The sequence below is a fragment of the Macaca nemestrina genome, chromosome 2 (assembly GCF_043159975.1).
Source record: "Macaca nemestrina isolate mMacNem1 chromosome 2, mMacNem.hap1, whole genome shotgun sequence".
Classification (NCBI taxonomy): domain Eukaryota; kingdom Metazoa; phylum Chordata; class Mammalia; order Primates; family Cercopithecidae; genus Macaca; species Macaca nemestrina.
Genome location: NC_092126.1, coordinates 128,151,955 through 128,167,322, shown reverse-complemented (window position 1 = coordinate 128,167,322; position 15,368 = coordinate 128,151,955). Strand labels below are relative to the sequence as shown.

At 38.8% G+C, this 15,368-nt stretch overlaps 1 protein-coding gene across 3 annotated transcripts in view; it reads left to right on the top strand.

The window, feature by feature from the left end:
- The window catches only part of LOC105483473 (ADAM metallopeptidase with thrombospondin type 1 motif 9), a 176,159-nt gene that overhangs the window by 59,908 nt on the left and 100,883 nt on the right, over positions 1–15,368 (top strand). For all 3 annotated transcript variants that reach the window (XM_011744381.3, XM_011744376.3, XM_024793341.2), the window contains 5 exons: positions 6,697–6,863; positions 6,956–7,085; positions 8,027–8,153; positions 13,433–13,643; positions 14,123–14,287. In XM_011744381.3, coding sequence (XP_011742683.2) covers positions 6,697–6,863; positions 6,956–7,085; positions 8,027–8,153; positions 13,433–13,643; positions 14,123–14,287 — 800 coding nt within the window. The remainder of the gene's footprint in view (positions 1–6,696; positions 6,864–6,955; positions 7,086–8,026; positions 8,154–13,432; positions 13,644–14,122; positions 14,288–15,368) is intronic.

The window sequence follows — 15,368 nt, the reverse complement described above, 5'->3', positions numbered from 1 at the left end:
TGGCACATTGAGAAGACATGGTGGAGGAAGTGTACAGGACAGAAGCAGTGACATTGATTAGGAAATCATTGCAGTAATTCAGGAGAGAGATGCTGGTGGCTTGGCCCCAATGGGAGCAGTATGTGGTTAGATTCTGGATATCTTTCGAAGTTGGAACCAATATGATTTGCTAATGGATTGAACATAGTGTGTGAGAGAAATAAAGGAGTTAAAGGTACAAAGGAATCTCAAAACTCCAAGGTCAAAACCTGAGCAATGGGAAGGATGGAGTTGTCATCAACTGAGATGACAAGACGACTAGTTACATATTTATTATACTACCACTAGTGTTTTAAAGTTCGGGCAGGGTCTTTATGTCTTCAGCTACTGATATGAAGCCTACATATGATAGGTACGAAGCAAATGATTGCTGAATTGTTGAACAGCCATTGTCCATGCTGTCTTTAATGAATACCTACTGTGCGCTTAATGGAGAATGAGGTTACCTTGGAAATGTACATTGACCTCTTCTTTCAAGGGCCGTAAAGCCTTGCTTGGAATTAATTACTCTATGACGACATCAGCTTTTCACTACCCCAAATATCCAAATGAGTGGCAACTTTATAAGACAATTAACAAAGTTCTCGGGGAACTGTTTTCAAATTATTTTGCGGGGGGAATCCTTCATTTCTCCTTGAACAGCTGCAGAATGGGGCAAGTATCTTTCTTTGTACACTTGGTTATAAATTTAAGCATGTGATTGCTGTGTCCTTACTACTTCCTAATTAAATCAAACAGCATTGCATACAGCCTGCTTTATAAATTAATTTCCTGAGAACTGAAGGCCATGTTGAGTTGCTCCTTTCTTCTCTTCAAAAGAGAGAAGGATTCTCTGCTATTCTTCTCTTTCTTGGAAAAATAATCTCCCTCCAAGTGGTGGCCTCAATTCAGTTCAACTTAATGAGTGCACATCAAGCACCTGAATTAAGGAGGGCCTCCTGATAACCTTTTATTATTCACTGGAGGTTTCTTAATCTCCTTGTAAAGAATGAAAACAAAATTAAAGATTTGTCATCTGGGACAGGCAGTCTGAACCAGTTATGGCTCTTTAATGGAATAGAATGGGAAAGTCACCTGTTGGCATAGGAAGTCTCTCTAGAAGCAAATGAAAAGTGTGCAAGCCTACATTGCAAGTCACAGTCCACTGAGTGTGAAAGTCGAGACCTCAGAGCCTTTGAACCTCACAGTGGTTACTCAACAAGTTAGGAGGAATTTGATGTTGTCATCAAATCTGGCGTGTGTAAATATTTACTCTTGGCTTGAGGGAAGATGCAGCAAATGCACTGAGAAGGTTTTACAACCCACACTGGGTCTCGCATTGAGTCCAGTCACAGATGTTCCATTGCTAAGCAAAGCAATCTTCATCCTTATCCCTTATGTGTGTGTGTGTGTTTTTTTTTTTTCATGTGAGCCAAGCCATACTTTTCTGTGTATTCTGGGAGGGAGAGATTTCCAGGAGAGAGGGCCTTTTGTAGCAACCCAGCTCTGATGGGTGCAATGGGAGGGAAACCAACCCAGGAAATTAGCTCCCTTAATCGCATTAGTGGGAGGTTGGGCATTAGGCTCTTGTTTTCAGGAAACTATTTGTTTCACAAAGTACCAAAGCAGAAAGCCTCCCTGTCAAAGGTCATCCTTTCACGTGGACCCCTTCCTCCTGTTCAGCTAAAGCCAAGTTGTACCCAGGGCCACCATGTTCATATCCCTTTAGAAGAAAAAGTAACCATTTCTGTGATACTTATTTGTCTCCAGTGCACTTAGCTCTTGATTAATTGTGGCAATGGGAAGATGGGAATCTGTGCGGTGCAAGATAAAATAGGAATTTTTTTTTCATCTGATGATTTTACGGATGTCTGGGGCCAAGCCGTTTATCAGGGCAGATCGTAAGAGGAATCCTTTATCATTTGTGCTCCTCTCTTTCACCCCACTCACATCTACTGGAATAAAGAATATGCAGTGAAGGGTGAAATACCCTGAGTCAGCAAAGCATGAAAGGAAGCCTGGAGACATTGGAAAAGCCCCCCAAATTAACCCAGAACAGACTATCACTCTTTACATATGACCACACTGGATTATCACCTGATTTACAGAACCAGCATGGGACATTTTACTTTCCCCTTTTTAGCAAGACATCAGCTGGGTAACTAGCATGCAACTTCATTTGAAAGAATTGGGTGATTTTGTTGACAGCTCATCATACTGTCACCATTTGAATGACCCACATTAGGGAGCAGCCTCAGGATACCCGAGGTGCCACAGAAACAACCTAAACAACCTCAGCTTCAGTGACCCATTGAAACTCCTGCCTCTTTCGTGGCTGGTGGATCTCACGCTGCAGGAGCTACAGGCAAGACAAGGTTGTCAGAGGTTTACACTGACTGAAAAAGAGTCATTTGGCTGGAAGCACTCTATCCTCCTTGTCATGAGTGTCAGACTCCATCAGTCACTTATTCTTTCAGCATCATCGATTGAGCACCTACTATGGGTTGGGATCTCTCTTGGGCTTATAAAAGTAAATTTTTATTTTTATTTTATCATTTTATTTATTTAAGGGGTAGGACTACAGGTTTCTTACATGCCTATATTGGGTAGTGCTGAAGTCTGAGCTTTTAGTGTACCCATTACCCAAATAATGAACACTGTACCCAATAGGTAATTTTTCAACCCCTATCCTCCTTTTACCCTCCCACCTTTGGTAGTTTCCAATGTCTATTAGTCAAAAAAGTGGATTTTTAAATGGCTGCTTTGCTCAAGGGCTCATGCAGTCTAACAAAATGAACAATTTACATTTAAGAAAATCTACAACACAAACATACTTAGTTTCTATTTGTATACAAGAGAACGAATGCATGAACTCATTTACTCATTTAACAAACATTTGTTGACCCCCTTCTTGGAAAATTTTAGTAGTTTATAGACTCTGGAGATGGATTTCCAATGATTAGGAGCCACCTGGCCTTGGGAAATTAACTATTTTAAGTTATGCTTTTCTCACCCATAAATTAGGCTTCTATAATAGACCCTACCTTAGAGAGGTGTGATAAGGGGACAGAACATACAAAGGCATTTTGATCTGCCAGGAACTAAAGCTCATATGGGTTCTTATTTAATCCATATAACAATCCTATAAGAAACTCATTATACAGAGGAAGAAACTGAGGCTTAGAGAGGTTAAGTAATTTATCCAAGTTGTTACAAAATAGAAAATGGGAAAGATTGGTATCCTTATTGGTCTGATTTCAGATGCTACACACTTAACCACTTCACTTTACTGCCACCATGTAGAATGATATATGGCTGACCTGGAAATATACAGGACTTGAAATTTAGGTTTATTGGTGGGAGTGAACGGTGAGACTAGGAAGATAGGTGAAGATAAGATTTGTAAAGTTACAGGGAGGTTATGCTAAGGAGGTTGAACTATCTTATAGGTAGCGGTGACTACCAAAGGATTTTGAGCCAAGAAGTTGGAGGGTATTTTATCCTTTTAAAAGCTAATCTTGACTTTTCCCTGTGTCACCACATTCTTTCCAATCATTTCAAATGAAGGCACCTTAGTCTTCTCTAGGGACCAAATATTGTTTACATGGGTGAGAATTCTGGTAAATGAAGTGCTGGATTAGGAACAGAATTCAATGCAGTTAATTCCTAATCCTGAAATGAGTAGCCTTGCATCAGTAGTGTCCAATTGCATGAACTCTGTGAGGTTCCCATGTCTACAAAAATAAGGATCCTACTGCTGCTGAACCACAAATATTCAGAGCTTCATCTCAGGCCTCTTTAATATCCACATAAGGGTATAATATTTACTTAACCTAAATCCTTGGAACCTCTTTTATGTACACATTGCTTCTCTCCTGAGTGGTGAAAGATAATGTGTCACCTACATTGGTGAGATAACCTATATCAGTGAAAGATGAGTTAGGATCTGGCTAATACCTCAGTCATCTTAGCCACTCCTCATTCCACAACCAAGACAGATATCATCAATATGATGCTAAGACATGATGCTATCGGTGACTCATGTTCAGCATGGTTTCTTGGGCAGCTGGTACCAAATGATTGACATTGGCACTGGGGATGAAAATTATTTGCCATCTGTGTGTTAAATGTCCTTGTTCCTTTTATTCACCTAAGTATATGGCCTGTACCTTTCAAGGGCATCCTTACTACTAAAATTTGCTACTCTTGCACAAATTACAGATGGTAAGGGGACCTTTCTCTAGTGTTTGTTCAGAGCCCACATTTTACGTAGCTCTGATTTTATTAAATACCTGCTTCATGTCAAGCCCAATACTCAGGAGGATGTATTCAAGGAGCAGTGGTACCAGGAGAGAAAAAAGCAGTGCTATCAAAATTTTGTATTAAATACTAAAAGGAAAAGATATGATTGAGATTTTATCTTGAGAAATTAATCCAAAATTGTGAAAATAAATTTATTTGTATTTGACCTTCAACAAAATTATATCTTCTTTTCAATCATGTCAAGGTTTTGAAAAGAATAAAGCAATTGATAAATATTTTTGCATACATTGTTCATATCAAGTCACATAATAGCAAAGTAGTATATTCTTGACTGAAAGTCTGAATTTAACAGTAAAATCTGAAAGGGAGTCAATTTTTGAAAAGCTTTCTAGAGATTTATTTACTTTCCCAGTAAGCTCTCTTGACCTTTTAATAAATAAATAATTTCTTCTGAAGCAGCTGTTGTCTCATCCTCCTTGTCAATTTTCTTTCCTGTTTCTTTTTTCAGCTTCATCGAGGGATACTTGACAAATAAAAATTGCATATATTTAAGGTGTTCAACTTAAGTTTTTTTAATACTTCTATACACTGTGAAATAATCACCAAAACCAATCTAATTAACGTATCTGTCACCCACATAGTTACTATTTCCTTTTGTTTTCTTTTTTTCTTTCCTTTCCTCCTTCCTTCCTCTTTCCTTTTCTTTCTGTCTCTCTTTTCCTTTCTTTCTTCTTTCTCTCTCCCACTCTCTTTGTTTCTTTCAACACTTATAATGTTGAAAGAAACATTATACCCTTTAAGCAAATTTCAAGTATGCAATACAGTAAGGTTAACTATAGTCACATTGCTGTATGCTAGATCTCCAAAATGTATTCATCTTGCATAACTGAATCTTTGTATCTTTGACCAGCATCTCCCCATCCCCTCCTCCTTCCTGCCCCTGTCATTTACCACTGTAATCTCTGCTTCTATGGGTTTGACTATTTTAGATTCTATAACTGGTCTAACTCTGCCAGGTTCTCATTTGGCCAACATTTTGGCACTCGATTCAAGCAGTTCTCCAATATCACTTTTTCAGATCACTGATTTTTTTCATCTTTTGCAAGATCCAGAGTAGAGTTATTCATTCTTCCCCAAAGATACATATTTACTAAGCACCTGCCATGTGCTCTTTCAGAAACTGGGATATAGTAGTGAATAAAATAATCCCAACATTTCTTACTATCATGGGTCTTACATTCTTGTTTGGGAAGAGAGAGTATAAACAAAGTGCCATGGAGAAAAATGCAGGTGAGAAAGGGGATAGAAAGTATGTAATCTGTGCTAACAATGGGAGGCAGTTGCAGGTTTAGAAATAATGGTCTGCGTAGGTGTATTAATCTTTTACGTGTAACAAATCATCTCAGGACATAGTGGCTTAGAACAACAAATATATCCTATCTCTCAGTTTCTCTTGTAAGGAATTTGGGAGCAGCATATATGGGTGTTTCTGGCTTGAAGTCTCTCATGAGGTTGCAGTCAAGATGGCAGTTAGGAATATGGTATTATCTGAAGGCTCAACTAGGGCTGGAGAACCACTTCCCAGATTACTCACTCAGAGGCTGTTGGCAGAAGGAATCAGTACTTCCCTGCTACTTGCAGGCCTCTCTATGGGTTCTTTAGTATCCTCAAAACATGGCAGCTGGCTTCTTCCAGAATCAGAGGTTCAAGGAAGAGCAAAGCAGAGCCACAGTGCCTTTGGCCTTGCCTCAGAAGTCAGGTTCTATTGTTCCTGCATTATCCTAGTGATTGCAGTCATTCCTATTGAATGTGGGAGAGGATGACACATAGTGTGAATACCATGCAGCAAGGCTTATTGGGGCCGTATTTGAGGCTGGCTACCACAGTGAGCTACACTGAAAAGGAGACCTTTGAGCATCATATTAACCATGGATTTTCAAATTTCAACATCTGTCCAACAAAGAAGACTTAACAAAGATTCATCAGGCTTGACTAATTCTAATATATATAGATTTGTGTAGGAATCAATTTTATAAGGGTTCAGTTCACTAATACATATTTTCAAATCATATCAACACTTTTGCTTCCATCTATAATTCTGTAACTGTCACTCTCATATAACAAGCTCAAGGTTTATTAGGACACTAGGTTACATTTTATTTTTCACAGATACCACGAGGGAGTAGGTGCTTTTATCTCCACTTTAGAGATAAAGAAATGGAGATGGATGGAAAATGATTCCCAAGGCCACACAGCTGGCAAGTGGCAAACTTAGGACTTGAAGCCATGCCTGTCTGGCTCAAAAGTCCCCACTCTGGGCACAGCGACTCTCTGCCTATCCAGATGTTACTTCATATTTCAAACAGCTAGTCATTGACAGCAGATCAATGTATTATTCTCTTTCCTCACCTACAGCTTTATCAAGCAGTAAAGGTGAATTCTTGCTAAATGGAAACTTTGTTGTCACAATGGCCAAAAGGGAAATCCGCATTGGGAATGCTGTGGTAGAGTACAGTGGATCCGAGACTGCCGTAGAAAGAATTAACTCAACAGATCGCATTGAGCAAGAACTTTTGCTTCAGGTGAAAACTTATCCATGAGCCCACCACCCTTTTCTTCTGCTTGGCATCACCAAGCCCACCCACTTCCTTTCTGTTTTGTCCACACATTCTAGGTTTTGTCGGTGGGAAAGTTATACAACCCCGATGTACGCTATTCTTTCAATATTCCAATTGAAGATAAACCTCAGCAGTTTTACTGGAACAGTCATGGGCCGTGGCAAGCATGCAGTAAACCCTGCCAAGGTATCTGCTTTGAATTTGAGTTCTGGGGATTTGAGAAGTTTTTTTATCTTTTTTTTTTTTTCTTTTAATAACAGCCAAATACATGCAAACTGAAAACTCTTCTATTTGCATACATTCTCTAATCTCTTTTCTTTGAATGTGTCTGATTATTTTTGACTGGGAAGTTGAACTTTTTAAGGGATTCAGGAAATTTTAGTTTCTTAATCCTAAGAAATTTTTGTACACGTGTAAAACCAAGCAAAAATCACCTCTGCCATTGTAATTTTCCAGAGGCATGGTTTTAGTAGTCATAGCATATGTTATTTATTTTGTTTTCTTTTGTCTAAATGAGGAGTCAGCATACCACAGCCAGTAGGCCAAATTCAGCCCACCGCCTACTTTTTTTTTCTTTTTTGTGTTTTTTTTTTTTTTTTTTTTTTTGAGATGGAGTCTTGCTGTGTCACCCAGGCTGGAGTTCAGTGGCATAATCTCAGCTCACTGCAACCTCCGCCTCCCGGGTTCAAGCAATTCTCATGCCTCTGTCTCCCAAGTAGCTGGGATTACAGGTACATGCCACCATGCCTGGCTAATTTTTGTATTTTTAGTAGAGAATGGGTTTCACCATGTTAGCCAGGCTGTTCTTGAACACCTGACCTCAGATGATCCATCCACCTCAGCCTCCCAAAGTGCTGGGATTATAGGCGTGAGCCACTGCGCCCGGGCTACCTACTTTTACAAATAAAATTTTATTGGAACACAGCCATGCCAATTTTGTTTATGTATTGACTTTGAGTGGCTGCTTTTGCCCTGTAAGGTCAGGGTTGAATAGTGTAACGGAGATCATATGCTCTGAAGATATTTACTATCTAGCTCTTTAGAGAAAATGCTTGCCAATCCAGGGTCTAAATAGTTTATGGAATAGATTGTTTTCCCTGAATAATTTTTTTTCCCTCTCTGCTTAGGGGAACGGAAACGAAAACTTGTTTGCACCAGGGAATCTGATCAGCTTACTGTTTCTGATCAAAGATGCGATCGGCTGCCCCAGCCTGGACCCATTACTGAACCCTGCGGCACAGACTGTGACCTGAGGTGGGCCACTGTTTTCTCAAGACCTTTATTACTGAATTGTGAGAGTCTTGCAGGAGGTCCCAGCAGGAGAAGCAAAAGGGGGGGATGCTGGTCTTTAGTTCCCCTTTCTTGTGTTTCAGTGAAATAAGCCTTAACCAGTTCTCCATCCCTCTGGAACTGATTATCCAAGACATACATGTGCAGATTTCTTATTCATTTAAGAATTAAAAATAGCTAATAGAGTATGGCACTTGCCAAAAAAAACATTCTCAGTTGATCCTCACAACTTGTTGGGTAGGTATTAGCATTATGATTGAGTCACATTGTATGTGAAAACTTGTTTTGAAAGTCAAAAGAAAAGGAGGAGAACCTCGTCCCTCAAAGTACCCGTAATGACCTATATCTACCTAGAGTGTATACCTCCTAGTAGAAGAACTCCTACACACATGACAGTTGCAGTGCACTAAGGTAGCAATGAATGGAAGAAACAAGAAGAAAATGTATATACAGATGTCTGAGATATTCAAACAATTCTGCATTTAAGAAAAGTGTAAAATCCAAGGCAGGAAATATTGGGTGGGTAGAGCATTCTGAAGCTTTTCTATTTGCCTGCAAGGTTGACTGCGTCATATTGAAATATTAAGTAGTCGGTGCTTGCATTGTATAGTCTGCATGACAGTTAAATACAGTTAAGGTGAGTTGCTGTTTTATCCGCCTTTTAAGAAGGGAAATTCAGTGGAGAGTAGTATGGGAATGTGTTAAGGTCTCACCATTTGTAAGCCGAAAAGTAAATGCTTAAGCATTTTGAAGGTTCCACATTACAATGCCAAATCCAATCAAAGGGTATTGGCTGCCTGTAGTGCTTTAGTGCAGATTATAAGGCCTACTTGAGGCTCTGAGAAAACAGAGGAGTTCTGATATTGACTACTAATGTCTGCCATGGGAGTGAGAGGAGCTATGGTATGAAAGTCATATTTTTGCCAGTTCTGACTGGAGGCTCTGACTTCAAAGCCCAGGATCTGTCTAGCCTCTACCCAGTGTCACTGACTTTCTAGCTCATTGCCCTACTGAAATTGACTTGCCAAAATATAGTGACAAAAGTCATTGTGAAAAAAAAACCAAGAAGACATTAAAAGGCAGACATTTATACTAGGCAATATTCTTGTTGTAGATAGCGTCCATATAAACCCATTGTTTCAGCCAATTGAGTTAAGTTAAAGTCTATTCAGGAAAAAATAATTAGTTAATTAACTGCTAAACTGAATTAATCACTAAAGTTTGGGGGAAAATGAATTGTTGGATAGATTCCTTGAGGCATAACCTTAATAAATTGAGAATGGTGACATTTTCTGAGTAGCCTTATATCAAATTATCACTATATTCCCCAGTACTCTGTAATGGTTATGGTAATAGAGTCAACTATTTACTAAGAACTATTTTTTAACAGTTATATATTATCCTATTAATATTCTTTTACTAACAAGATAGTTCTTATATTATCCCATTATCTATTATCCTGTTAATATAATTAATACACTACTAATTCTTCAAACATTACGACATTATATATTATTATTATTACCATTTTACAAATAAGGAAAATAGAGGCTGAGAGTCATTAAGCAAATTGCCCAAGCTCACACAACTAGTTAGTGGAGTGGTGGAAATCTAAATGTGGTTAGTCTGCACCTAGATCCTGTGCTTAAACCCTAGGAGAAAGTTGTTTTTATTCTTAATTCAGTTATAATGATGAGTGGTATTCATGGATTCTATTCTGGGTATCTTCTCTTCCTTCGTGAAAAGAAGTAATTCCCATGAGTTTTTTTGCCCCATCCGTGTTCCCTACCTTGCTTGGAACCCCTTACCTGTTTTTTCTCCACTGATTGAATCAGAACGGGACTGGTTGAGTCTCCGATGATAACTATAGATACAGCAGAACTCCTGCCTGCAGTGCTAAGTGTGCTCCTATGATCACAAAGATGGTGAATTTATACATAGCACTGTGAATAATTGAATGCGATCATAAAAATAAATAATTATTTAAGAACCCTCTTTTTAAGTTTACCCATGGAGCACCAATTTGAGGGTGGAGATAATGTTTGAGCTGTTATTTTGAAAAAATATTTTTCACTTTGAGCAGATTCCAAAGTGAGCCACTATTTAATTTGGGATGATGCTGGCTTATGTGATGTTCTCCAAAATTTCTCCTGCATTGGAAGCCTTTAGATATAAAATTTAAACAGTGCTTACAAAGCTAATACATTAAAAGATACCCTTGAAACCATGAGTTTTTGTGTAAAATGATGCAAAAGATCTCAAATAGATTTCTGCTCATTGATTTATGTGGAATTACCTGATACTTAAAACTTGGTTGGAGAATGAAACACCAAGGATAATGATAATAATAATAATAAATTATAACAGGAATAGCTACTTTTCTTGAATGTCTGCCATATGTGTGAAATGCTACACATGCCTTGCTTCACTCAATCCCCCAAATATCCCAGTGAAATAGATTCTGTTTCCCTCTGTTTCACAGATGAGGAAACTGAGGCTTAGTGAAGTTAAGTGACTCAACTAGGGTCCCTTAATTGACACTCACATCCAGGTCTTTCTGATTCCATAGTTCATCCTCTGGATTTTTATTAAAAATAACATTACAATACCTAGGTGTAAGCAGGGCTTCAGTTCTTTTATTTCATATAGTAGGTACGCTAGCATACTAAGCTATTCTAAATTCTAAATTTCCCATTTGGAGAAAGTCACTATTTTTTTAACACTTACCTTTTATATATAATCTCTACTCAGACTAAACAAGGACAGCAGGTCAGATCATAGGCTCCAATGGTAATAATAGCACCTCTAATTAAAGAAAAGGCGAAGGGATTATGTCCAGGTCTTTTGGTAGATGTAAAGATCATAGGGTTAGGAATTTTAAAATGCAAAGAAAACCCATGAGTTTAGGATTAGACAGGTGCTTGCTCATTCCTAAAATTACCCAAAAGCTCATGCCTATTTGTCAGCATTGAGACGCGTATCTTACTGGCCTGTATAGATTGTGGGGAAAATAAAATTGTTCACTGAAAAATACACAGACACAAACCAAGCCTATAAATAAGATGTTCTATCTTGCATCTATCAAAGTGACAGTCAATATAACCTTGATTTATAGTAATTATTGTCAAGTAGCTGTGTCCAAAACTGAAAGACTGAAGAGAGGATTGTTACTGATTGGTCAAACTCTGAAATAGCTTTTCAAAAAGCATGGTTGTAGATCACTCATTTTGAAAGACAATCCATGACACACCAGTATGTCTGAGAAGCCTTACCAAGAATCTCCTTCCCCATGTGGAGATTAATAATGCTGATCAACATTTTGAAGGCCTTGAGAAGTTCTATAATACATAAAACCTTTTGAATTCAGTAGTTCTCAAAATTATTTAATCCCACAACTGCCCCTGCAACAAAAACACACAGGGTTACTCTTTTTGTTCTCAGTTTCTACTTTTTTTTTTTTTTTTTTTTTTTTTTTTTTTTTTTTTTTTTTTTTTGAGACGGAGTCTTGCTCTGTCACCCAGGCTGGAGTGCAGTGGCCGGATCTCAGCTCACTGCAAGCTCCTCCTCTCGGGTTCACGCCATTCTCCTGCCTCAGCCTCCCAAGTAGCTGGGACTACAGGCACCCGCCACTTCGCCCGGCTAGTTTTTTGTATTTTTTAGTAGAGACGGGGTTTCACCGTATTAGCCAGGATGGTCTCGATCTCCTGACCTCATGATCCGCCCGTCTCGGCCTCCCAAAGTGCTGGGATTACAGGCTTGAGCCACCGCGCCCGGCCCAGTTTCTACTTATTAACAACACTTTGGAATATGGTTTTCTGAAATATAGCAATAAAATATAATTGTATTTTATGTCCCTTGAAATGAACTAAATGAACACGAAACATTGAAGACCACTATCCAGGGAGAGACTAAGAAGCAGGGGGTAGCATTTTGAGAACTTTTCTAAGGCAGTGCTATGCCCTTTCCATAGACTCTTCAAGATTCTCTGCTCAGATTCTGGGGATGATGTTACTATCAGGGGCACTTGAGCCACTCTGCCATGCTAAGCTGCTGGCGTGTTGTCTTGTGGAGGCAGGACACCTTCCTTCTTCATCCAGGATGGAAAATAACCTTTCCACAAGGAAATGGTGACGAAGGCAAAGAGAAGGTAGCCAAGAATCAAAGAGCAGATGAAAGTTCCAGATGCTTCTGTTGAATTGGGCCACATTTTTGCCACACTTCCTGAAGGAAGTGAGAGTTTGCCCCACTAGACTGTGACAGGATGAGATAAAGCATTGTTTTACAATTCCTCATTGAACATGTTCCGGGTTAGAACAAAATCCCCCAAATACGGTGTCGCTCTATTGGAAAATCTCCATAGCCCACTTTACTTGCCAGATGGTCAACTCTGACCTACTTTTGGACATTCATGAGAAATTCCAAGATAAGCATGAGGCCAGAACTCTTATTATTTCCCCTGAGTTCTACCCTGGACAGGTACACATAGAAGTAGTCTCAGGACATTGGCAACCAACAAACCACCCAATTTCTGAGCAGTAAAGAGTGAACGGTCAAGAGTGAAATCCAATGAAGAGTACAAAGAAATCACCCTTTTTGGATTTCTAAATCTAATCAACAAAATACATTTTAAGGTATTTTAAATACATTTATTTAGAATATACTATTTAATTTAAGAATATTATTTATTTTCTTTTTAAATTTAAGCACTGCTGATCATGGTCCTAGGGTATTAAAGAACCAGATGATTGGCCAGCACATATGGAATACCTGTGTCCCCCCATAATCTCATTATAGGTAGTACAGATACAAAGGTGACAGAGATTTATAGATTCAAATCTAATTTTAAAGTGTAAAATTGAATTGTATAAAATATAGTCCATGTCTTCAAGGAATTTAAGAGCCTTTATTTACAGATAATAATGTACACAGGTTTTAATACACTTGAATTTTTTTTTTCCTTTTGGTAGCTTTAATTTCAGATTGACTGTATCGGGGTAAAATCATCACAAAGATAACACCTCTGGCTGTCATTCTGTGACTTGTATGTACATTGGCAACCATGAAAAATACGCGGATATGTTGGTTTAAAATTAGATTTTAGTAACTGACTGTGGCTTTGGGCTTCACGGTATTTGAGTTAAGAAAGAAAAAAGAACTCAACTCTTCTATGAATACCAGTTGACTATAGATAAGGCATATATTTTTAACAGAAATGTTGGTTTTGCCCCATTATTTTTGCATAGGTGGCATGTGGCCAGCAGGAGTGAATGTAGTGCCCAGTGTGGTTTGGGTTACCGCACATTAGACATCTACTGTGCCAAATATAGCAGGCTGGATGGGAAGACCGAGAAGGTTGATGATGGTTTCTGCAGTAGTCATCCCAAACCAAGCAACCGTGAAAAATGCTCAGGGGAATGTAACACAGGTGGCTGGCGCTATTCTGCCTGGACTGAAGTAAGTTGGCTCTCACTCAAAGAGTCTTCTTGGATGCTGTCTGATTAGTTGGTGGTGGCTCCTTGCTGGTGTGTAAGCCCCATTTAGGCTGTGTGGAAGAGATGACCATGATTGATTTGTAATGCCTGACCCCATTCAAGCTTTCCAGAATAGAGTAGCATGATTGATTTATAATATCTCACGTGGGCATGACGTGTGGAAAATTGAAAGAAGTGGAACAGCTCAACTGATTTATTTTGCATACTCTACAAGCGATTTCCAATTTTACTTTTGTATGTCAATAAGCTAATATTGACTTTAATTATAAACCTGGTAAGCAAACTGATAACATGAAAAGATCTCCACCAAAATAACAACTAGTGTTGGCCAGCTTGTGTGTTTGTTTCTTAAGAGCTGGAAGAGACAACATAGCCAAGATCTTGAGCATACTTTATAAGAAACTTAGCAACAGTTTTATTTATTTATTTTTGTCCCTACAGTGTTCTAAAAGCTGTGATGGTGGGACCCAGAGGAGAAGGGCCATTTGTGTCAATACCCGAAATGATGTGCTGGATGACAGCAAATGCACACATCAAGAGAAAGTTACCATTCAGAGGTGCAGTGAGTTTCCTTGTCCACAGTGGAAATCTGGAGACTGGTCAGAGGTAATATGGGAGGGCTGTTATTTCCCCTAGGTCATCTCTCATATTCTAGTTCTGGTGCTCTCTATCTGTTTAAGGTGAACCCTTGTGCACCTTTCTCCTACCTCTCCCTTTCTCCCTTGTCTCCCTTGAGAAAACAACTCCAGTTCTCTGCCTGCACCATGACTGTAGTACTGGATGTAACGAGTCTACCAGTGACCTCAGAGGCACTTTGGGCTTGGCTGGATCACTCACTGTGGTAGCTTCTGTTGTGATTTTGAAGTTCCAGTCCATCACCTTCCCTCCGCTTTAAGCCCTAGCTAAGTCACTGAAAGGAAATCATGGATTTATTAATCATAAAGCTATACTAGCTCACATCTGAAGTCAACATGAGGTTTCCTACTTCCTTGACTTTGAAATAAGAGAATTAGACCCCAGGGAGTGACCTCTCTGACTTACCCATCCAACTGCAAGAAAAAAAAAAAAAAAAAAAACTCGGAAAAAAAAAAAAAGAAATGGACCAGACTGAATATTCCAGATTTATGCCTTTTTCATCCTTTACTTTATGAAGCACAAGGCAAACCCTCCAGTGCTTAGCACAGATGGTCCCAGGACAACAAGAGAAAGAAGATGCAGCCTCTTTCTTGCTTTTATGGTATAGTATTAGCACGCACTACTAACATAGCCCACTGTTAACACAGCCCAAGGAGATTCTTACCAAGCAGGGACTCACTCCGCCTTCCTTAAAGGGAAGAAGGGAAATGAGAAATACAAAACAGAAGTTTCCTTTTTTATGGGCCAAATCAGGAATATGGGGAAAGAAAAAGTTTCCCTGCTACAGCTCTTATATCCATGCTCTTATCCCATCCTTATAAGTGCAGTATTAACTGTTTATTTTCATCATCAAATAAATCTGAAAAGGATACTATTAATGCCCCTGAAATAGTAGTCAATTAACAGCGTATTTGATTAACAGTATCTGATTCCTGGACAAATGAACTGCAAACCTAGTGCTTTAGTTCTAGGTTAACAAATTACTTTAGCTTAAAAATCTCTACTACTTGGTTAAAAAAGAGAAAATAAGTAGTGGGTTTAAATTTTACTT